This window comes from Siniperca chuatsi, linkage group LG11, assembly GCF_020085105.1.
Source record: "Siniperca chuatsi isolate FFG_IHB_CAS linkage group LG11, ASM2008510v1, whole genome shotgun sequence".
NCBI classification, from domain to species: domain Eukaryota; kingdom Metazoa; phylum Chordata; class Actinopteri; order Centrarchiformes; family Sinipercidae; genus Siniperca; species Siniperca chuatsi.
In genome coordinates this window covers 11,881,149-11,905,434 of record NC_058052.1, presented here as the reverse complement: position 1 = coordinate 11,905,434, position 24,286 = coordinate 11,881,149, and the positions used below count along the sequence as shown (strand labels likewise).

At 40.4% G+C, this 24,286-nt stretch overlaps 2 protein-coding genes across 4 annotated transcripts; both read right to left on the bottom strand.

Annotated features, from left to right (window-relative positions):
* Nucleotides 1–1,894: 1,894 nt before the first annotated feature.
* LOC122884308 (stonin-1) lies at nt 1,895–9,252 on the bottom strand. 2 transcript variants are annotated; one of them, XM_044214084.1, is made up of 4 exons: nt 9,017–9,252; nt 3,792–5,733; nt 3,436–3,638; nt 1,895–3,327 (listed from the first exon to the last, which is right to left on the bottom strand). In XM_044214084.1, exons 2-4 carry the CDS (start codon nt 5,650–5,652, stop codon nt 3,262–3,264), a joined length of 2,130 nt encoding a protein of 709 aa, XP_044070019.1. In that variant the 5' UTR covers nt 5,653–5,733; nt 9,017–9,252; the 3' UTR covers nt 1,895–3,261. The 2 variants fall into 2 exon arrangements, with proteins under 2 accessions (XP_044070019.1, XP_044070020.1); XM_044214085.1 differs by having other exon boundaries at nt 3,792–5,728.
* A 900-nt stretch (nt 9,253–10,152) lies between these two features.
* On the bottom strand, nt 10,153–23,620 carry ppp1r21 (protein phosphatase 1, regulatory subunit 21). 2 transcript variants are annotated; one of them, XM_044214082.1, is made up of 22 exons: nt 22,865–23,620; nt 21,763–21,831; nt 21,473–21,619; nt 21,148–21,249; nt 20,872–21,036; nt 20,718–20,776; nt 20,264–20,358; nt 19,960–20,012; nt 19,007–19,156; nt 18,791–18,892; nt 18,603–18,691; nt 18,381–18,517; nt 17,931–18,023; nt 17,397–17,524; nt 16,624–16,773; nt 15,098–15,190; nt 14,002–14,256; nt 13,593–13,628; nt 13,318–13,434; nt 12,626–12,724; nt 12,392–12,520; nt 10,153–11,738 (listed from the first exon to the last, which is right to left on the bottom strand). In XM_044214082.1, exons 1-22 carry the CDS (start codon nt 22,922–22,924, stop codon nt 11,709–11,711), a joined length of 2,358 nt encoding a protein of 785 aa, XP_044070017.1. In that variant the 5' UTR covers nt 22,925–23,620; the 3' UTR covers nt 10,153–11,708. The 2 variants fall into 2 exon arrangements, with proteins under 2 accessions (XP_044070017.1, XP_044070018.1); XM_044214083.1 differs by having other exon boundaries at nt 21,503–21,619.
* Between the last annotated feature and the right edge of the window lie 666 nt (nt 23,621–24,286).

The following is a 24,286-nucleotide window of genomic DNA, read 5'->3' as shown; positions in this document are numbered from 1 at the left end:
CCACCTGCAGGATGGGGGGATAGTGGGTGTCCCCTACAGGCCACCATACATTCACCCACAACTGGGATCTTAAATCCTTTATACAGCAATAGTAAAAGCTACACACACACACAAAACATCCTAATGTTGAATATGGCTTCAGTACCTTAGTAGTGGCTTAATTGCCTGTGGCTAATGTAGTTTTAGAGAGACTGTGGTTATCCAGTCCCTCAAATATTTCTGTCCAACAGAACATTTCCACTTTTAGTTTTCTGGTTACTGTCAATAGAAAGGTTACACTGTTGCACATTTTCCTCAGTGCTGGGAGCTCAGTACAGTCTCTGATCCCAAGGGTGCACAATGCCAGGAGTTAAAAATATTTCACCCTTTACAAAACACTTAATGTTTTACTTGGTGTTCAATTCACCAGCAGCAGGAGCAGTGACCCCTGCTTCCTCCAAGCCTCTGTTTGGCGATGCTGGCACTCTTTCAACACTGTAGGTTGACTCCGCTGATGAGGATGAGAGTGCTGCGGCTGAAAAGCAGCAACATGAGACACCCCTGTGGATGCTGCAGTCGCGGAAACTAACAGGCACTTAGACGTCACTTCACTAGAAAAACTACTTTGGACTCAGATATCTCTCTTTGAATTATAAGATGAGACTGATATATTTATTCCCATATATAACCAATATTACATTATCTATGTACTGTCTATTTTATTAGCCCATACTTACTTTAGAGATAGGAAATATTAGGTCATTGAAAATTGAGATGGAAGTAACCATGGTCAATTTACTGTCACAAACACTGCCCCGTATGGTGATCAACCAGAACTAACAACTGGGGAAAAAAATCCAAAACCCGTTCAAGTTACCAATATAATTTTGAGTTGAGAAATACAAAAAACAGCTGATTGTGATAGAATTATTCCTACATTATTTTGATTAATGTAGTGTAACTGTTGTCATTTTAAGTGAAACTTTAAACTCACCTTTAGGGTTAAGGCGCCATCTTTTTTGTGTTTAAAGGCCTTTTCCCACCTAATTAACACATACCTTCCAGATCATACAACAGAAGTGAAAAATCCCCAAGTGTAAATACCCAAAGAACATAAAAACACATAACAGACATATAATTAATAACAAGAAGCAAGTTGGCGAAGAGATTCAACAGTGAAACAGAGTCCAATGTTTTTGGACTCAAAAGGTCCCCAGGTTGACGCTTTGCAGAGTAGTGACTCATCACCACAGGGGCCAGTGTGAAAAGTATTGCATTAAAAAACAGCAGCTCTCTTGTGAAACAATATTGTTGCATGTGCGGCTTTTAATGCACGTTAACGATGACTGTCAACACTGTGTTCCCAGAGGCAAATTCAATACACTCTTCTGTACCTGTGCACTATCACAGTTTATCAAATAAAGCTATCACACAGCACGTAGCACTTTAGAAAATCAATATGGCATTTATTGAGCAGCGTCATTACTCACTGCTGGTTGTCTCAGTCTCTCAACAACGCTGTGATGATGTGGGCAAAATTGAGTTAAGTTGTGCTGTTTTGACACTCAGTGAGGTGTTTCTTTAAAACTACTGTGCTCCTTTGTTCAATGAATAAAGTATTGCTGTGGTGTTTCATGCATGTGCACTTCTCCAGATTTATGGGACCACAAAGGGCCAGTTTTTCAAGCATTTTGCATCGTCATTTTGCACTGTACACATGAAACTTTATTCACCACCTTTTGCATTTTGGATGTTGGATGCTGCCTTGATATGAACAGAAAGCAGTCTCAGCAGTTGGCTTACTCCCGACAGTAACAGAGTTTATGTCCTGTCTCATAATACAAAATGTGAGAGTGACACAAAGATACTTCAAGTCTTATGAACATCTATGAAGAAGTACCATGAGTCATTCAGGTTTCATTAAATTTTTACTCTTGATGTACATCATATCCAGCTTAAGCCAGGTACCTCATACATAAAAATCATCATTGAAGGCCTTGTTGTTCACTATGAAGCTTCACCATTCTTTTTTTTTATCCAACCTATTCACATCCCAGAGGCAGAACACATAATAAAGATTTGATTTGTTTAAATAAAATTACAGTCCTCCAGAATACAACCTTGGTATAAAGTCAAAGGTCAGCTCGAGGTAAACAACAAAAGTAATGAGTTGTATTCCATGTGAAAACACTAAGAAAATTAATTACTACAACTATTTTTAAAAATGCTCCCAAAGGTGCAACTGCTGTTTCTCTTTGTAAATGCACTTTGTCTGTATTTGGCAAAAGCAAGACAGTTATTGTTCATATATGAAATTATTTTGTAGCTTTTTGGGCCAAAGCACTTGTAAAAATGATTTAATTGTCTGTTTGTCTCATGTTGCTTTGAACCTTTCATCAGAGCGTTTCATTGCTGAGAATGGCTGCTAATTGGCATGGCCCGAGACAGTTCAACCAAACTGTCCTAATAATTGTGATGAAGTCACTTCAGACAAATGCTGCTTTGTGGGACTCAGCATGATGTGACACACCATTGAACCAATGTTTTTGTGCAACTATAATTACATTACTATAGTCCTTTTCCACAAGGTGTTTACATTGTTTTGTTCTGACACTTACTGATACATGGGTTTACTTACATATGAACTGCAAAATATTGAGATTTTCAGAGCACAACAATCAAAAATCATCATGCCACTGCCACATACGTTTTAGTACAAATGTGGAGAATTCATACCTTAATAAATCAGTTTGGAAGTATGTGAACTTTAAACATTGCTGGGCAACAAAAGGGCCTGACCCTTAAAACATCTGCTGATAATTAGCTTTTCTCAAACAGTGAATATTGCTCATTACTTTATCTGTTTATCTCATACAGCCGGTTCAGCGTTCATTTATTAAGGAATGTATTAAGGATGCCAATCATTCTGGAAGGCAGTGCAGATGATGCAAATGCAAGCTTATATACAGTACTCATACAAACTGTAATCTTACAGTTAATAAATCTATTAAATGTAAAGTGCTAGGCAAAAGGACCATGTTAAATTGTTTATTAGGTCTAGACTAATTCAGTCTCAGTTAAAGAATACAAAATCGGTTAACCTCCATGAGAAATACTAACAGACTATTTGAAATTAGATGAATTTGACACCAGATATAAGCAGAAAGTCCCTCACCACCCTTGTTTTTGTTCATTTTTGGTTATCCCTTTTCACCATTAAGAAGATTTTGGCAAATATCCTGGACCAAAGGGATAACGTCCTCTTCAGAGCTTCTTTAATAATCACTGTGTCATACAGCCAGATTGCCTCTGTGACTCTGTTTCAATCCATTTCTTCTCCACTTCCACCTAAAAAACACAAAATTAGGTTAGCTGCACTAATAAATAAAGATGTTTTCTCTATCTACATTAATGTTGGTGGACGCAAGATATTATTCCACTGATGACACATCTTACCTGACAATGATAGCGTGTCCAACTGGTCACATGTTTCTGCGGCTGGATGTCGTTCGCAGTGCCCAGTGACTTCACCCTGGTCTGTGACACAACCGCGCCCATAATTTCACATTCCATTGTGACAAAAGGGTACCAGTCACTTGGGATCTCCTGATCAGATCCCAGCTCTAGCTTGCAGGAAAACGAATGGGGATGATCCACTGCTGCAAAGGAGAAAACAAAGGTTGCTTGTAGTTAAGAGTGTTACACGACATACTGTACACATGCACCAGAAGCCAAGTCCAAGAAGCTAATGAGAAAATGACATGTTAGGCTGTAGTGCAGGGCTAAATTTTAATCTCTCAGAAATGTGTTACCCATATTCTTCGCGGGCAGTCTGTCGATCCTCCACACAACGGCCGAATATACATTCTCATACTTGACAGTGCCGATTGTCACCTGCATAACAGGCTGTGAATCTGCAGCGCTGACGGAGCCCAAGCAGGCATTTCTGTTCATACGGGCCTTCAGTGACCTCTGTCGCAGTAAGGCCACTGTCTGCGTCACTTTGACCCAGTCGCCTGGCACCGGCACACGGATCGCTACATTCTCACACAGCGGGTACGAGTCAGACACCCCCATGGAGGAAAGGAAGGTGGCTGACATGTTAAGAAAGGCCTGGAGCTCCACATAGGCACCTTGGACTGTGACCACTGCTTTGATCGAGAAGGGAATTTCTGTGCAACCCAAAATCGCCGTCTTGTACCGCATCAGCTCCACCCTGCAGGCCTCAGGAGGTGAGAACTTAATCAGCCGGGACCTCTGAAACTCTGTCTCATTCACACATTTGTGAAACTGGCAGTCGGCGATCTCCATCCAGAGTTCACTGCCCTCCTCAGACCCGTAGCTGGAGTCAAAGCGCAGCAGCCCGAGATCGTTAAGGGCAAGAAAACAATCTCCTAGTCCGTTTAGAAAAGCCAGGCAGTGAATCTGGGTGAAGGCTGTCCGCTCCATGACTCCTCCACACTTATCCAGTTGTACCCAGATATGATCAGTGATCTGCAACGACAGCTCCTGCTCCTCGTAGTGCCGCCTCTGCTGGTGGGGCATATTCAGTTTAAAGATTTCCTCATCCATGGAGACTACCAGGTCCTCCATGTCGTCATGCACTGTGGAGCCAAACTTGAGCAGCTGCTCTACCTCCGCCTCATGACTAACCTCCAGCTTAGGGTGGTAGCGTTTCTTTTCAGTGTACGAGAAATGTTCCACCTTGAGCGAGAGGACTTTGCGGTGCTCGCCGTAGCTTTCCAGTTTCAGATCCGAGAGCCTACACTGAGGGAGAAGCTGGAACTCTTTGAATGGCTTCTCCAGCCCTTTCTCATAGTACATCTGCAGCACACCTCCCGGCAGCAAGCGGAGATAGATCGGCCCCCACTGCCGAGAAGACATGCGGTTCTTTTTTTCAGGAATCCTGAGCATGACAGACCAGCCGTCTCTCTTCTGGCTACGAAACAGACCCCGGGGAACGAACCGAGACGAACCCTCGCTTAACACCTCAGTTTTGCAACTTAGCCGCCTCTCCCTCTCCCCATCTTTTTCTGTCTCTGTTTCGTGGTCTGTTTCCACTCGTAGGCCTTCCAGTTTGTTGCAAACGTAAGAGAAGGAGTTCTGGAGTTGGTCGCGCGGAGGCTCATTGCCGTCTTTGGTCCGAATAAAGAAACGTGGTAGGCTGTTTTCAGATTCTGAGTCTGAGGAGGAGCTGCCCACATCTGCGCTGTGTGTCGATCCATGCCAGAAGGGGTTATAGTGTCCTGAGTTCCCCTGGAAAGAAGGGAAAGGGCTTGGTCCATCTGAGGTTTGATTCAGGGCCTCTGGTGCAGGAGAAGGAACAGAGGTGGTAGACGTGTTGGAGAAACTCCGGAAGAAGTCGTTCTTTTCCCATGTGTTGGAGTAAAATGGGGACGCACTGCTGGGAACCCCACTCACAGGAGTGCAAAAGGGTGTATTACATGGTACACAGGAACTTCCACTAACACTCGAGTGACTTTGAGGGGATTCCAAGGAACTACTCAAGCTCCAGGAAGTATCTCTGATTGGAGGAAGCACTAATTTCAGGCCATTGGGACGCGGTACTGATGCTTTGATAAGCCCTGGTGACTGTAGGGGCTTCTGCGGTGATGAGAGTGGTGTGTTGTCATCTTCAAATGTGACCCAGTTTGAGTGATTTGTGGAACACATGGCTGAAGAGGAGTGATGAATGGTTCAAAACAACAGTTCCTCCTTTGTTGGGTTAACTGTGCCCCACTTCAGAGGCCTTCTCTGAAAGAAAAAAAAAGAAGAATTAGAGAAGAATGAAAAAAACTGTGTCTTAAAAGTCCTTTTTTAAACGTAAAATCTGAAGATATTCCAGAGACAACACATATGCTCTTGAACAGATCTCATTTGAAAGCTTGAACAAGTCAATTTATCCTGGAAAGAGAGAGAGAGCTCCTGGGGATATAAATAAAACATATTGCCTTGAGGTACTCCATTAAAACTTAATGAGAGACTGACCTTGAAAACCCGGAACATTATATATATATATGTATGTTAACAATACAATTGACTAAGGCTCATTTGATGCAAACGCTGAAGTAAGCATTCTGCAATTCAGTGTCAGAGTTTGATGTGCTAGCAGCTCGGCTCTCACCAGCATCCGGCTCAGAGGCCACAGAGAAGCAACTTTCAAAATGTTGAAGCCTCATCTCCCCATAAAAAAATCTTGAAAACAATAATTGAAAGCAGAATGCCTCAATTACAGCCTTCCTCCTCCCTTCAAGATCACAGCTATGACTTGCATGAAGGAAACATCCAGTGGCAAGTTCCTCTAGCTATAAATAAACAGGGAAGTGGGGGCTCTGATTCAGGGTAGTGGATTGACAAGTCCTCAGTCACACACTGGAGAACATCTTTCTAATGAGAGGATGTTTGCAATGGCACGCAGACATTTCCACGAGTTTACCCCTCCTCTCCAACTTACAGAATCCCTCAGCTTTGGTTCAAAGAGACGGGCACAGAGAAGAATGAGTTCTCCACAGGGGTTACTGACAGTCTTTCACACTCATTTCCAGTCTGCCGTCTCTTCCTGGGCTCTCTAGCAGGCAGTACAGAAAAGAGACTCTGCTAAATCTACAGAGGACAAAAGAATACATTCCACACATTCCTCGGGGACAAGCAGCTTTGCACACAGGAAATACCAGCCTGCTCTATTCGTGTTAACTGACAACAAATATTATATTAATGTCATTTAATCAAATTTCAGGTCATAAACTCTGGTTTGAATTTATCACTGTCAAACTAAACAAAACAGTGACAAAGAAGGAGCCTGGGGATTAAGATAGGATTATTACAGTAATTGGGTACTTTATAAACATATAAGTCTGAGGAATTACTTTTACTTTAAGTTTAACCTTATTTTTCATTGATATCATCATCCCAAGACTTGAGATGTGAAGAAATCTCACAAGGTCACACACCAACGTAATGCAAAGACAAGAATTGTACTCTCACAAATACTGTACAGGTTTGGTCCCAGTTAAATTGAAGCACTGCAATTACGACAAAGAGTAGCTAATCCCATGCAGTATCTCAGGTTTATCATTACTGATTATTACTATACTTAAATAAATTACTACACTTGCGAAACCTGGGGTAGGCAAAATAACGTACACACCTCATGGATGCATTTGTCAGCTTTATAAGAGAACAGTCAGCACTTTGACATGCAGGTCCTAAAAGCTACATGAGAAAACTAGAGAGAAAACTCCAAACAGATCCAATTACAGGTGCAAAAACTGCAAAATGATTTAACACGTGAATATCATGTGTCTAGAAATATCGTGAGACTGTGTTACAAACACAGAGGAATTTCCATCCACAAAGAGGAACAGCAAATACAAACTGATACTGACTAACAGGGATATGAGAAAACAAATGTCTTGGCATTCAACCTTATATGACCTATCTTTATTTCAGTGACTGTAATGATCATTTTTTTAAAGATTAAAGTCCATTTTCATGAGGAGTTCCTGTTATTTTGCCTATCACTGTAATTACTTTTTTGACTGTTGTGATAGAAAGGACAAATCCCTTGACGACAGGAAGCCATTTTCGACAATCTCCTAGCACATGATGACTTAGAGGAAACTATTGTGGTTTAATAATAAAACTGCTGAATTTTTAAAAAACATATTTGAGCTTTAACTTAGCGGGCAGATGCTTCCTGATTAGATAAGACAAGTTCCTGTTGGATTTTCTGGAAAATTCCTGTAGCCACTCACTATAGAGTAGATTGTTTCCTTAGAAAAGTAAATAAATAAACAAAGTAAGACACTACCCCGTTTAATTTGACAGGAGAATACTACTGTTGTGATCACAATGACTATGTAATCTAGTGCAGAGCTGAAAACGTGATGACCCATTTCCAGTGACAACTCTGGCACTGGTCTGCAAAGTGAGCTCCCATCAGACAAAGCAGAAGAGAAAGTTGCTGATTTTGTCTCCTCACATTTAAACACACTGAATAAATCAATGTCATGTCAGTTATTTACTTTAATTCCAGGACTGCATTTACTGTAGAGATTGGTTCCAGTTCAAAAAAGCATGACTGGAAAAAATAAACAGGAATGAATGGGAGACGTTTGTGTCAGCTGTAGCACTTAAACTTTTCCACTATTGCACTGCATGTAGTTTACTTTCATTCAGGCATTTAGTGATAAACTAATAAACTCACACATTTCATATATATATATTTTAGAGTGCCCTTCTACGTAACTTTTGAACTAAGAAATAACACATTCTTCCCTTTACAAAGGAAAAGTTGAATTCATAGCAATAAAACACATAACTACTCAATTCAAGGGCTTTTGCTGCTGCATCCTTACTTGTTCTGGTAGCTTTTGGTTGTTAAATGTTAGCTAATGTTAGTAAACTTTAGCTAGATATCGCTCTATAACAGACATTACTGAGCCTTTTGCTGACTTTATGACACTTGTCCACTCTTGCTATTGTTACAATTGTCACTTGTGGCAACAGTTCAGTTATAATAGATATCACATACAAATGTCTGCTAAGGGATACAAATATACATGTGCAAATCAATTGTAACTTTCTTGTTGAAACACGCCTTGACACGCTGTTGCACTATTGTTACAAAGCATTCTTGCAGCGTGGGGTCAGTAAATGCCAGCCAAACACACGAGTTACCGGTAAACAACTTAATTTCTTTCGCCCATAGCAACTCAGACTGGGAAAAGAAAACAGTACCAGCATGCTGTCACCCACAACAGAGCCAGGCCCATGTCCCGGACAGAGAGGCCCACTTCTGGGATCAGTTCTGCGCCTTTGTTTTGATGGGAAGTCTGAGTAAAGTTGTCACTCTGCTTTACTTTTGTCGTTTCAGTGAGCTCAACATGAGCCATTCACCCTCAACCGAGCAACGACTGACAACAGACTGAGTCAACATTTACGAAGGGTAGACCAAAACAGCTTTTTAAGTCGTTTCTAACGTGACTTGGAGTATCACGGCTCTCTCAAAAACAGACCGAAAGAAAGAAATACTCACATATTCACAGAGGCAGTTCACTAATTCGGGTCATGACTTGTGTTTAATGGACGCGTCTGAACGCTGATGTCGGCCGGTTTTCCTCAAAATGGCAGAGTGTAAATCCTGGGAGTTGTAACAGAGCAACGTTTCCCCTCCCGAGTTCAGACAGACTGTCCTACAACGGGACACTGCAGGAATGAACAGAGCAGTGCTGCGTTCCGGACTGTCGGAAATGTCGCGATCAGGTGATGGGCGCGCTAATCACAAGTAGAGATACACTTCAAATATACACCTTTGGTTATATCCCCATGGTTGGAAATAAACAATCATATGCTTTAATTTAATAAGCCATGTTTTGACATATGAATTCTGTTACGCTGAATTTAATCACTTTCAGAGTTGAGGTTTTATGGGCTGTGTATCAAAAACTGGACAAGTATAACGATAAACATTGCATGTAACTCAAACAATATGCAGTAGGCCCATATATAGTGTCTAATGGCAGTGTTGCAATTCTACAGATTTAGCAAAGTTGAATAAAAGGGTGAAGCACAGTACCTACAATTAAACATTAAGTAGCTTGTTTGTCCCTACATTGTTGATTTGTGCTATTTGTAAGAAACTACTTCAAATGTAGTATAAATACATAATAATATATAAAGTATATAACAATACACTTTTCCACCACCATGCATGTCTCCTGTATATGTTCTTGTATTAATTCTGCAGCCACTGTTCCTCTGTGCTTCTTGAATTACAACAATGAAAACTACCAAAAATGTGTTTAGTCACAAGGCCTATTTTCCAGTACTACTGGTCAAAAGCTCTTGAATGCACAAACAAGTGGTGGTTATTCCTACTTTTACTACTGTGACCTCTAAGTTGTGTACTAAGAGTACATGAAAGCATCATGAATTCAACTAAAATGACAACAAGTGACGGCATTAAACAGTAATCTTCCAGTTCTCATATGTCCAGTTCTATGGTGCTGCTTCATTTCCCAGTGGTTAGGGTGTGTTACAGGCTGTTTTTTCTTTTATTATAGGCAATTTAAAAATCCCAGTCACTTTCAACTCCCAGCAATGCAACACAAAAGTTAGGTCAGACAAGTTTAAGGATCATTAATAACCAGGTGAATCTAAATACATGCAGCATTTAAATGTTGAACAAGCTTTTTATTTTGTTTCATATTTATATGTGCTTTTGAACAGGTTACATTGTGAGAATACAAGTATTATTCTTTATCAGTTTAGGGGGCGTTGGCAACATTTTGTGGTCAAAGGTTTGCTGGCAGGTGTAGACAGGCAAACAAGAGGTTTGAACGAACTTCTCAGACACTGCTGGGCTTTTTTTCCATTTACCTTATGTCACTACAAACAAAAGCGCTTCTATTTTACTGTAAACTTTAACTGCACTCTGCCATGACTCATGAATCAGGTTGTCTAAGCACCCATTACAGTATGGGCCAACCCCTGCATGAAACTTCCCACTAATCCAGCCTTATAGGAGACACACAAAAAACTGCAGATTCAGTTTTTCGAATTTTGTGGAAAATAAAGATTTGTAACCTCTGAATGAATGCCTTTTTGAATGTGTATGTGTGTACACACACACACATTTAGATATATATATATATATTTAGAAATTATACAATACAATTATATCATGATTTCAAATGAGTGTATATTCACATAACCCTTTTTGTCCAAACATATTACAACATGAATTAAGAGACCATTGTGCCACACCAGGCTTCTGAGTGCACATCCACACTTACTTTGGTGATAAAAACAACTATTGTTACAAAGTAACTTCACAGAGACAGACTAACACCATTTTACGAGCTCTGACTTGTCCATCCTACCCTTTTCGTCTAGGTAAACACAGTTAATCAGTGCTTCAAGGCAGACATCTTTTCTTTTCTCCACTCCCAGAGGACTAAACAGTTTCCTAAATGAGGAATGAATTCAAGTGTGTCTTTTGTTGGTTGTTCATTCAGGTTTTAAAGCCCTTCTTTAAAGAAGTTTGTGATATACGCATGTTTTATACGGGGGTATTATGCTGTATGTGGACATACAGGCCCTTGGAACCACTTGAGCAAATCATCTCGAATTTGATCTAAAAAAAATCTAAGTGTAAAACAATACTGACGTGTGCCACAGTCACACAATGAAACACTCTGCACACATACAGCCACACCAACATTTACTCTGTTTCCCACAGATAAGCAGTAAGAATCTCTCACACGTACGTTAAGCAGGAAAAATACACACATTGATCAACAGGGTTTGGTCTTCAAGTCTTGACTTCAGTGAGCATTACCAACTTCAACTGTTTCAGCTGTTTATCTTCCTCCGTGCCTTTTGGGGAAAAGCTGTCTCTTTCCCACCGTGCTTCGGCCAAAAGGTCAAGCAGCAGCTTCCGGTACTGTTTCGGAAAGCATCTTTAGCAAATTATGTTGTGTTATAACTGGCGCTGTGACGAGGAAAAGGGAAAAAAGAAGCTTCTTCAGTCAAACATGTTCAAGCCTCCATACAGTTTCATTTGTATTGCCACTGCCTGACAGTGGAGGAATCTGAGGATCATGTAGTCGTCCTGCAGTTTGGTGACAGTGTTGGTACCAGGACTCTACTGGGAGGCTCCACAGAACAGATTTTCTCTCAAGGTCCCCTTTTTGATGCCAAATGGAGCCAGAGTTTTGAGGGCAGCTCTAGCGTCCTTTGTTCTTTTTGGCGTTTCCCTAAAGGAAACAGAAAACGTAAGAGCTCAGTTCTGCAAAAATTTAAGTCATGAATTCACATCCAGGATTGGTACAAAATTAAAAGTACTGTGTTGCATTTAAGTGCAGTAAGTTGAGATAGCACAGATTTTGTTCTGCATTCTGTTTCAAAATCTAAAAACATGCTGAGGCTGGTTCTCTGGCCTTCTAGAGAAAATTACCACCTTAAGCTCCCAAACATGTTCTGTCCCGCAACTTCCCAACATGCAGCCATCTGTGTGCATACACGCAGGAACATGCACGCTTAAATCAGGCCTCTCCATTTCTCCGGCTTTAACTTAACGACTTTTTCAGATGGTTCCTGCAGGTGCTTTTCCCATCAGGCCCGGCAGCAACCACAGCACCACCGATGACCTCCCAGTTCACCTCATAACTGACAGAAACTTTACAATGTCCCATTTCACTGTGAAACCTCAAATGATCCTTCACACTTTCTGAAGCCACTGGATTTATGCCACTTCTCTTTGGTGATAGAGCTTTTAGATTTATTTACACGGAGACTAACAAACAAATCTGAGAGCGAACCAAAGTTTCAAAAGGCAAAATTTTTGACAAGAGCTTGAATTAAAAAGGATAAAAAGCAGACACGACAGAAATCGGTCTAAGTGTTGTACCTTGCTGCCCAGTTTGAGCGTGTCGATTTCTTCTCTCTGCTTGCTCAAAGTCTCATTCATACTACACAGGTGGTCGCTCATCATGCTGAGCTGGTCTTCGTAGCTCCTCTTCGTTGTAGCCAGCTCATCCTGTATGAGAGACACTGCAGTTACAATGTGAATATCTTCTGAGTTGGGAAGGGGGCTGATGTCTATACTTAGACGGGAAGCTCTGGTTATGAGACTGCATTTTACCTGCAAGCGTGTGATGTTCTGGTTAGCCAGTTTGACCTCCTCGCTCAGAGTCTCCCGTGATTTTTCTGCAATGGCTAATCTCTTGGCCAAAGCTCGACACTAGAAAGGGAAAAAGGAAAGTAAACCACTGCTGTCCCTTGATAAGTTTAATGCATGTCTAGCACAAGATCTTTTTCAAATGCTGCAATAATGTGTATATTTGAGGACAGTGGCGAAGGTAAATGCACAGTTTACCTGCGACACTGTCTCAAGATCAGGTGCGTTCCTGTTGCTAGGATTTCACTAAGACATTTATCTGCATTAAGATCAAGCCTCAACGTAAAGCTAAAAATATTAGGTGTCAGTTTCTCAGTAAAAAAAGGCAACACTTGGTAATAATGGGACTCAAGAACCATTCCTAAAGTACAAAAGACAAAGAGGAAAGAACTGAAGAAACAAGGTTACCTTCAAGTTCAGTTTCAATGTTCTCTGTTCTCAAGCAAATTAAAGAAGCAGACAAAAATAGTTGTGGAATGATTGTAGGAAGGAACACATGAGGAAACAGGGCAAGCGACTGTTTAGTAGAGGTTGTAAGAGTTTCCATATCTCTTCCCAGATGACATGCAATGTTAGAAAGGCTGTGTGTTATGAAAAGGTCAGTTTTTTGCTATAAGAAGCAGTTACTGAGATAAACATTCTAATAAGGGCTTCACCTCAGAGTGGAAGTGCACAGCTTTGCTGTCTGAAATCTGGAGCTGGGTGGTGAGCTCTCCTACTCTGGCCATATAGTGACTTTTTATCAGCTGCTCCCTGGACTCGTCGTCTCCCACCTGCACACACAGACACAACATCCAGCTAGATAAGATTGTTTTTCATTCTGGGAAGTATTACGATTAAAATACTTTTCAAATTATTGTTTTATATATATATATATATATATATATAGGAACTCTTCATTTAAATGTGTTAATCGGTTATGACAACTCACATGCTCAACTGTAGGTGTTGTGCACAACATGCCAACCTGGTGACAAGACAAAAGAGAGATGTTGTAAAATCCACTTCAAGCACAGACAGGCCTCTGATACTGCTAGCCATGCAAGAGATAAAAACAATAAAGGTGAATACACATGTAGTAAAGAGACCAGTGAGCTGCTTTGGTTTGTGACTGCACTGTAAACTCTGCACTGACTTGCATAAACAACAGTATTCTTCTATTCTGCCACATCAGCACATTGGAAGTCTGAGTTTTATTAAGCAAAAACTTGCTTAGCGTGGGAGCAACAAGAAAATAACCATAATACTCCCTTTGTTGAAGCAAATCAGACACCAGTGCCATGGGCAGAAAATTTCCTCTGCAAGCGAAAACTAACAAGAACAGCAGCTAGTGACTATACCAGGCTGGTGCACAGCGTTGTCTCTATCCCTGCAACCTTCTGCTCGTTGTCTGCTTCCTCATGGCTCTGTGCGAGTGTGCTGGCTGCAGCTGTTTGTGAGTTTGGACTTCCCCCTAGAGCTGCTGCGAGCTGTGCTTCCAGGTCCGCAATGCGCTGGTTTTCCTTTTCCAACCGCACCTTCCCCAGCTGGGCCTCCAGGAGCCAGTGCTCCTTCTCCTGCTCCAGCCGAGCAATCTTCTCCTGGCTCTGCTGCACCTGCAGGAGGCCAACGGGGAGAGGAGAGTGGACAGTGAGCTTCTGGGAAGAGCGCTGAGCAGAGGTTAAGGGAAGTGAAAAGGCAGCAGTATTTAGAAAGAAGAAATGCGGAAACTATATAACAAAGCAGTTTGTAATAATATAATCTTTGGGAAGAGCTTATTTTTTTAATCTGATCAAAAGAATTAAAATAAGACAGAGACAAAGATTTTTTTTTTTATAAAAGAACATTTATAAAAAAGAATGTATGTGCTAATTTAAAAGATGGAAACTTCATGATGAAGTGACAAATTTAAGCAGGTTGATACGGACCAAAGGACACATTTAAAAACAAAACAGAAAGAGCTCAGGACAGAATATGCACAGGCTCACTGGCCAAGCTCCTTGATTCCTCACACCCTGTCCCTAAAGAGCGACTGTCTGCAACTCATCTGAAATATCATGACTGTGTTGTATCATCTTAACACTGAGATTTCTGCACTTGTTTAACAATTTCTGTACTTGCGCAACTTTTCCATATCCCTGTATTTTCACAGAAACTGTTGATGCTGTTGTTCTGCTGTTCCCAGTTGAGCTTCATTTTCAGTTTGTTCTTTAATCTTAATGTGACCCAAAGAACAGTGGAACCATTTTTGACTTTATCTCTCTGTTATTATACCACTGCATTTAGGGCAACCAAGCCTTGCTTGGCACACGTCTCACACGTGGTTACATTTTCCTGGTTGTAGCTCTTGGCCATATGTAACCTCTTTAAAAGACGATTAGCAAAATCTTTAAATTAATACATTCAAAACCAATAGAAACATTTTTTTAAAAGGAGTTTTTGAATTGAGTGTCATACCTGCTGAGTGAGACCTTCTCTGCTCTCAGTGGAGCTGGTAAGTATACGACGGTTTGACAGGGCTTCTCTGTATGGAACGGACTGTGGCCTGGGCTGAATGACGAAACAAAACAAGAAGAATAGTGGGAGAGTGGTCATTTATTAATATAGAAAAACATGAATGGAATATTTATAATGAAGTTTATTTCAATAGCACTATTCTTAACAAAGTACTTTGAAAAAGAAAAAACAAAGAATAAAAGCAAAATAAAAACAAGAGATTGAATCATAAAACAAAGGGGCAATAAGATTAAAGTAGATAAAAACATAAAATAGCAAAAAAAACATGAAATATTCACAAAGGCTTAAATAAAATTATGTTTTAAGAAGTGATTTAAAAGACGTTACAGATGTAGTCTTTGTAATCTCAAAGGGCAGAATGTCTGGGGGCTTTAATTGCAAAGTAGTGTTGACCAATAAATCGTATTTTCATTGTCATCGCGATATGAACATGCGCTATAAACACATTGCAAAAGACTGCCTGAAATGTGATGAATAAGAAAAGTCATTTAATTTAGGGAGGGGTACAGAAACCTGGTATTAAACGGGCCCCGGGGCTAAAGACCGTAGTATTTATTATCACGCTGCAGTCTCTGCCCTGCTCTCTGTGTCGGACTGAGCTCCTCCACATGCACACAGACACACAGTGAAGATAACTCGCAGATTACTCGAGCTGAGGACTACGCTTGTTACTGTAATTGCAATAAAGCCTTTGCTAGTAAAAAGCCAAAACACCTTTTCAACAAGCATAAACATGTGAACATGTAGAAAGCGATATTAATAGTGATGGCGATGGTCTGCTCTGTCTGCAGTCTTTCACGTTTTACACAACCACACCGCGCTAGCTTGGCTGATAGCGAATTGTTACAAACAAGCTAAAATGGAGTGTGTATGTAGTCTAACTGTTTAGCTTAGTTTGTCATGCACCTTAAAATTTAGGAAATTCTTGTAAACTTAGTTGCTGGCTGAGACAAACCAGCCCCTCGTCCCTCTACCAGCGGTACCTGCAGTGAATCACATCAGCAGCAGAGGGAGGAGGACAGGAGGAAGGACTGATACTGACTGATGTCTGCGTTCTTCATTCTTTCTAAACTTCACTCAGTATTGTGATGTCAGGAATATGATTTATTTTATTGATATTTTAGATTTGTTGCCAGTGAGATATTATTGAGTTTATCTAGTAACTTTGCTGTAGTAAACTTTACTGTTGCTGCTGTAGAAACAATATTTAGTTATATTTAAAATATACAATTCTAATCCTGTTCTGAATTTAAAGACAACCAGGTTGACATAGTAACTGCATAGCTAATATGCACACTTCAACATTTGTTTATTTATCGTAAGTCATATCGTCATCGCAATATTGAACTAAGTTTTTGCACATCGCAGATTTTCCTCATATCGTGCAGGCCTACTGCGAAGGCTTGGTCACCCTTTGCCATGAGCCAAAACTTGGGAATAACCTGCAGATTTAAGCATATACTGACCTTTTTGATAGCATGGATATAGGCAGCTGCTTTCTTTTTGTTGGCCAGCATACTCTCTGCTTGCAAAGGGTTGAGGGCTACTGTGCTGCCTCTTGGACTGTAGCCTGATGATGTGAAAAAGTCCAAGTTGTTGCTGAAAAAAGTGGCAATCTGCAACAAAACAGTGACATTATGTCTCATATCATTCAAGCAAAACAGATCTTTGCAGCCTCCTTAGCTAAAGAAACACTAATTAATGCCTACATTTCTCAATGCAGATACTCAGCATCCTGTTTAGCCTCAAATTAACCAGTGTGTTTACAGCAGAGATGATGACACCACCAATTGTCCAGGATGATAAATGTTTGAGCAATTAAGCTTTTGCCTGCAGAGATGATCGCTCTTACAATACAGCTCACTCCACACATTGTGTGCCACTGTGTTATTCAACGCTGCAACCCACCGGACTGCGCCTCCCATCAGCAGACACATCTCAGCCAACGGTTCACTTGATTCACAAAGAGAAATCATTCATCCCTTTGCTCTGACTGGGGAGCAGCTGTACAAACTATGATTTGGACAGTATCTCTGAACATTTAAGCGCTGCCCACCTGAGTCCTGCAGTTCAGTGTTATCACATTAGTGGCAAATTACCATCGTGATCCAGTTGCAGTGAAAACTCACTGCTACTCACAAATAAACTTTCATGCATTACAGCTAACAAATAACATGCTGCTAGAACATAGATATAGGAACTATAAACCTGGCTGCTGCCTGCCCCCTGTTGGCCGTACCTTGCCGGTGCTGCTGGTCAGAGAGCCCAAAGATCCCAGCAGGCACTCTGAGGTGGTGCAGAGCTTCTGGGTGACGGTGGGGAGATCCTGCTCTAAGCCAGCCTTCTGGTTGTAGTGCTTTGACATCTCTGGACACACAGGAAGGAAACAAAACTGCAGGAGAGGCATTTACAGCATCTGTTGGCACTGATTCCCCTTTTCAGCTTCCCCAGCAAGATTTTATATTTCTATCATCTTTTGAGATCAAAAGGCGGCTGTCTGGTGACGCTCCCTTACTGATTGCTGCATAAATGCACATTTTCACAATATTTTCAAATTGTAAAACCGCAGGTTTAGTGTAGTTTAGTTTAGTGTATATTCGACCACAATCACTGTCCCAACAAGAACCAAGACAGACAAAGGTACTCATTACATACAAGTCTGACTTTTATGAATGGCAACAGCAGCTCAGTGGTTACATGAGGGCATTGTGGTGCTGTGTCACGCTGGTTGTGAATGGCTCCGGGTCAGAAAATGGCTCACAGTGCTGCTCACCTTTAATGGCATCGTGAAGACTGTGTAGGCAGGCAGCCAGCTGGGTGAAGACAGCTGAGGTACTGCTCTGTGGCATGGCATCCTGCCGAACACCTGAGAACCGTTACACACATTTGTAAAACAAGCATATTGTATCACTTCACAGCACCCTTTCTTTCCATAAAAACAAGCAACTTCAAAATACTTAAAGAAAAAAATGTACAATTGTTCTTTTCTACATAAATCTGTAAAGTAATTTTTCTCATCCAATATTAACTGAGACAATAGACAGAAAGATTTCAAATGTCTACCAGGTCCTGAATAAAGCTCAGGGCTCAGCCTGCCACATCCCAGGCTTTAAGCTAAAACCACAGTAAGAACACACTCAATGTTTTAGTCCTGTCTCTAAAAGAATTCAGCTGTATGAACTAATCTGCGACATATGGTATGTATTTCTGCTTGTTAACCTACTGGGTAAGGCCAAAAGGTTAATGTAGTTCTGCAGTTTCTCAAACACAAAAGTCACTCTCTTCATGTCGCTCTGAAGCTCCTGGTTTTTCACAGTAAGGGCAGCAGTACAAATAGGTGCCTCGCACTCTTCTTCCAGGCTGAAAGGAGAAGAGAAGATAGCCATCAATACAGCCTCCTCCACTCCATTTCTCTAACACACAGACACACACACACAGCGCTGACCTTTTCAGCTGATAGGGAAGAATCTTTTGCAGAAAGTGGGTGTATGAGGAGAAATTATCAGCGAAGCTCTTCAGCTTGACCACAGTCTCCTTCAATTCAAGACAAAAAAAAAAAGCACAATAAGTGGTTGATTATAAGCAAGCACCATGAACAAGCCCACACAATTTCCCTGTCCAAAAACCACTCACCAGTGCTGTGACAGTGTCCTCTGTGATGCTTTGGTGTAACTGCAGAAAGCTGTCCTCCAGGGGGCGCACATAGGCTGCATTCTCATGTAGATACTGAGAAAACTAGGAAGAGGATTTGAGTTTGTACGCTGAAAACCACTGCTACTGTCTTTTATAGTTCACTGTACATCTGTAATATGATAGGCAGTCTGTATTTCTTGTGTATGGATGTCTCACCTTCTGGTTAAGAGGGGAGATGGGCTCGATGGAGGAGTCCAGAGGATAGATGTGCACTCTTTGTTCTGTGTAGGAGTGGAAGTTCAACAGTGCAGCCACCAGGTCCTGAATAAAGCTCAGGGCCTGACCTGCCAAGTCCCGGGCTTTAAGCTAAAATCACAGAAAGAACACACAAGCCACACACACACACACACACACACACACACACACACACACACACACACACACACACACACACTGTTTTAGTCCAGTCTCTAAAAAACATTCAGCTGTATGAACTAATTTGTGACATATGGTATGTATTTCTGCCAAACGATGATAGATGATTAATTGATTAGTCAATGAAAAGAAAATTAATCAGCAACTATTTTGATAATTGATTAATCATTTTTAAGTCATTATTAAGCAAAAATAACAAACCTTCCAAAGTTGCAGCTTCTAAATTGTGCGGATTTGCTATGTTGCCTTAAGTGATAGTAATTTGATTGCCTTTAGGTTTTGAACAAAACAAGGCACCTGAAGACGGCATCTTGGACTTAAGAGACTGTAAAAAGCACTTTTAACTTTCCTGACATTTTATTGACCACTTGATTAATCGAGAAAATTACTATTATTATTAGGAGATTAATCAATCAATAATGAAAATAATGTAGTTGCAGCCCTATCTATTACTATTAATGAATTTGCTGAATTGTTGTCTTTCAGCAGATAAGTATTTGAGAGTCCTTAGTTACTGGTTAATAAACAAAAAATGTTAATGTTTTGTAAAATGTTTAAAATGATAAAATGTGGGTTTGGTTTGAAAAAATGCAACAATTGCTGGGGAAATGCAAACATAATTTTAGACAACAGTAAATAAGGTATAATGATAAATTACAAGTATTCTCTTTAGACTAATGAAATGCATGCGCACTATAAATGCATTTAAACATTTGGTTTGTTTTCTCACTCACCTGGTGCCTTCGATTGTGTGGTGGCACATTTAGGCTGTTATAGTCGCTAAATTCTGCAGGGTAGGAGAGAAAAGCAGTTAAACCAGAGCAGAACCTCTGTCCCTGCTCTGACTCAACAAACATAGCTTAAATGGTTTAGCCTCCTGCCTCCATGCGTGCAATATTACAGCTTGGTGTAGCATTTCAGTATTTACTCCTGGGCAGATTGTTATCGTATCAGTGACAAAGACATAAATGTTCTCAAATAGATGTCTGCTCTGTAGCAGATCGGTTTTGTCCAAGTGGCTCAGTGCCAGATACTCACTGGTGTCATTGAAGGGCACTTTCTCCTGGATAACACTGCTGCTTTGTTTCACCTGTCTGTTCAGCTCTGTCTGGCACCGCCTCAACTGCTGCTGACTGCAGAGAGAGAGCAAAAAAAAATGTAATTTAATTTTAAATATTGAGTTTAATAGATTAAATTATTTTACTTGGTAAATTATCTTTAATACAGTTGGAGAATCACAACTACAATGGATTAAAATGTTTATTTCCAAGGTTTATGTCATAAAATATTTCAGATACAAATTGTCTAAATGGAGTTATAGTGTATGATAATAAATCATGATCCAGTTGTCTAAAATTAAGGATTCATACAGTATGTATACATACTTCCTACTAAAGTACTTAGCTGTATATGCAAATGCCCCTTTTGGTTTTCTGACACCACATTGTTGGATTAAATTATTCTCAAACTGTGAATAAAAAGAAGGATGTACCACTCTTCTGTTCGCATTCTGCACTCTTTTGCTTCCCTCTCCAGGGTTTGTGCTTTCACCTATCAGAAGAAAGGAAAAATACACACATTTTAATAAACTTAATTAAACCTGACAATCACGTAACGTGCTTCATCCTCCTCCTGCTTATCCTCACCTCTAAACGTGCCTTGTCGCTCTGCAGCCGCTCAATTGTTTCCATGGACTTAGTGGTGAGTCCGTCCACAACAGCTTGGTGTTGCTCGGAGTCTTTCTCCAGCTCCTGTAGCCGTGCCCTCAACTGGGCCTCCTGCCTCCTGTGCTGCTCATCTGCTTCATAGAACTAATGAGAATACAGCAGAAAACAGAGCCATCACATGCACGGCCTCCCCAGTACATTAACTGTGTATACAGAACAATGACAGACCAATATAAACACAACACGGCTACTTACTTGGATATGAAGTCGCTCATTTTCTTCTATCTTTTTCTGCAGGTCCTCATCAAAAACACTCTGGGTCTCCAGGCCATGTTGTGAGGGAGAGTCTCCTTTACTCTGGAGGAGGTAGAGATCAAAGAGGGGCTGTTAATCATGATCTTTTGGCTCTACAAACATTAGTGTTTAATCACAACCATTATTTGCAAATTTCATAATCACTCTTAAAACTAATGTTTTTGCTATCAGATTCATTTTATGACCACTATGAAAAATACACAATACAACCTGCTCCCTCTACCCAACTGTGTAGCCACTTCCTTGTATTTTCCCTCATTATCACCTTCCCCTTTTTGCCCTTGGCTTCACTGACAGCTAGCTCCTCCTGCAGCAGCTCCACCCTCTTGGCCAGCTGTTGGTTCCTGAAGCTGAGACTGTCCATCTCCTGCTCCTGCTTCCTCAGGCTCTGGTCCCTCTGCTTCAGCTGCTCCTGTTGATAGACATACACGTCTTCTTACAAACCAACAAATTAAGCAAATCACTACCTCAAAATCATGATGATGTCACTCTATGCACTGTTGCAGAATTTGCTCTGGTCATAATATTTTTTTTCTGTTTCATTTGTCACTTTACCTTTAGTGAGACAGAGTTGGCTTGTTCATCCACAACTGCCTTCTTCAGCACCTGGTTCTGGGCACGCAGCTGTGAAGACATATAGAGGAAAATGTTGGGACATAAAACATAAATGTAACATTAAATGTTATCAGTGGTCAGGATTGCAATACAAAGGCAGTTTTCAAATAAAGAATAATACAGTATGTATGCAGCATCTTAAGCTGAATTCACATTTGCCTTTACATGGAAAATCTCTGTAATATTGCTGTTTTTTTCAACCTATTCTGCATAATATCAAGAGTCATCAAAATATTTAGAACTTAATGCTCTTTACGGTATGACTAGTGGGCTTCAAACACAAACAAGATCGAATTAAGCATAATGGCAGTATGTGTGACAGCTACATAGTCAGCACTTCCTGAGCAGGATATGGTGCTTGGGTAACGGGGAGATCAGAGTTGAACAGGAAACAGCACACACACCCGTGCTGTCAGCTGACACAGAAACAAAGGGCACATACAGCTCACAAGAGAAAACGTAGACACACAGGCTTTACTGTTACTTATTTCACTTGTTAACAAATTTACCTTTAAAAATATTTAACACAGCGTGATTTATGACGGTTATATCAGTTTTTGTTAAAACTGTTTCAGAGAGTTGTGTGGATTCAATTGTATGAAATTTCGGAGGCTGTAGTTTGTGGTGCTGTTGAATTGTATTGTGTTATACTTAAGGATGTTTCCAATAAAATCACTATTCTAGTATTATCTACCTTCAATTACATAAAAGGAAAAGACAAAACACACGTTTCCACATAACGAATTATAATTCAACTGTACCACGAACTGCATCTTCCAAAATGACCATAAAGTTCATGAAGTTTAATTAAAACTATATAACCATCATCAGCTTCAACTATGGAATCCACTGAATTCCAGTATCATATAAGTGTAAATATGTTTGAGTAGCATTTGTCAGTGATTACAGATGCACACTGATACAGTATTAGAAGGTGGCTAACGCTAATAACACATTGTCTTCCAGCCTTGTCAATAACTGTATTTAACAATGACAACTAACTTTATCAACATTAAATGGGCGAACATAGGCAGTGTTTTACCTTGGAGTACTCCTGCGCCAGCTTGCTGTATTTTGTTTGAAGGTCTGTAACATTAGCCATTGTCGCTGGAAACGTTATCCCGCCGCTAACCGTTGATGCTAGAAAATGGTAAAGTTATCCTAACTAGCCCGGTTAGCTGATGGTTGTCCAGTTAGCTCGCCCAAGACCGTACTTCACACTGCCAGGTACTTGAAATGTTGGCGACAGACACGGTGAGCTGTAACCTGGCTAACTCAGGTTAGCTAACGTTAGCTCACTGTTATTACTAACTACTTCAGGGCGGCTTGTTCCGTTTTTTGGTAAAATTGGCCTCGAATACATTGTGACAGAGGGACGGTCATGAATCCCGGAGAAAGAACTGGTTGCTGGTCATCGTATTTACTCTAATTTGTAAAGCCGGGTGTTATTCAGACTTGACAGCAACGCTTTTTTAAGTTAACGTTAACACTATTAGCGGTGACCATAGACTGTTAGAAGTTATATGGCGGTGACAGAGCCTGCTAGCTAGCTGACTAGCCAACAGTTAACTAGCTATGTAGCATAACAAAACACATGAAGTCATGTTATCTGACAGCAGCCGTGTGACGCGCTGCGTCCGCAAATCGTATTAAAGAGTGAGTGTAGCTGCTGCGTAGCTAGTGAAACAGCCGTAACCATCCATTCATCTGAAGGAATACTTTCATTTTCTAACCAGCAGAATCCTCCTCAAATGAGCTCCGATCAGAGACACAAGCACAGAGGTCAGAGTTCAGAAAACAGAAAAGTGGTGAGCTGGTGTAAGCAGGGCGCCGTCTAGCGTTTGAAGGTCTCGAAAAGCAAAGATAGATAGATAGATAGATAGATAGATAGATAGATAGATAGATAGATAGATAGATAGATAGATAGATAGATAGATAGATAGATAGATAGATAGATTTACATTAGATTTACTTAAATACAGTTTTGAGCCAGTTACTTGTACTTAAACTGTAAGTATTTCCATGTAATGCTACTTTATACTTCCAGAGGGGAATATTTTACTCTTTACTCCAGTAGCTACATTTATCTGACAGTATTAGGTGCAAACTACTTTGCAGGTTCAGCAGATACAAAACATATGGTCAACAAATAAAATATGATGCATTAAACTACACAATAGTAATTCATTAAAGTAGCTAATGAATCAATAATAATATTCCAATAACTTGATTATATAAAATAATATGACACTCTGAAAGGGGACAATTCTGCATTATTACATATTTTATACTTTGTGTACTTTGACTTATGTAACAGTTTGAATGCAGGACTTTTACTTGTAATGAAGTATTTTTATACTCAAGCATTACTAATTTTAGTTAAGTAATGGATTAAAGTACTTCTGCCACCACTATAGATATAGATAGATAGAATAGAAATTGGAGATACTATCATTATAACATC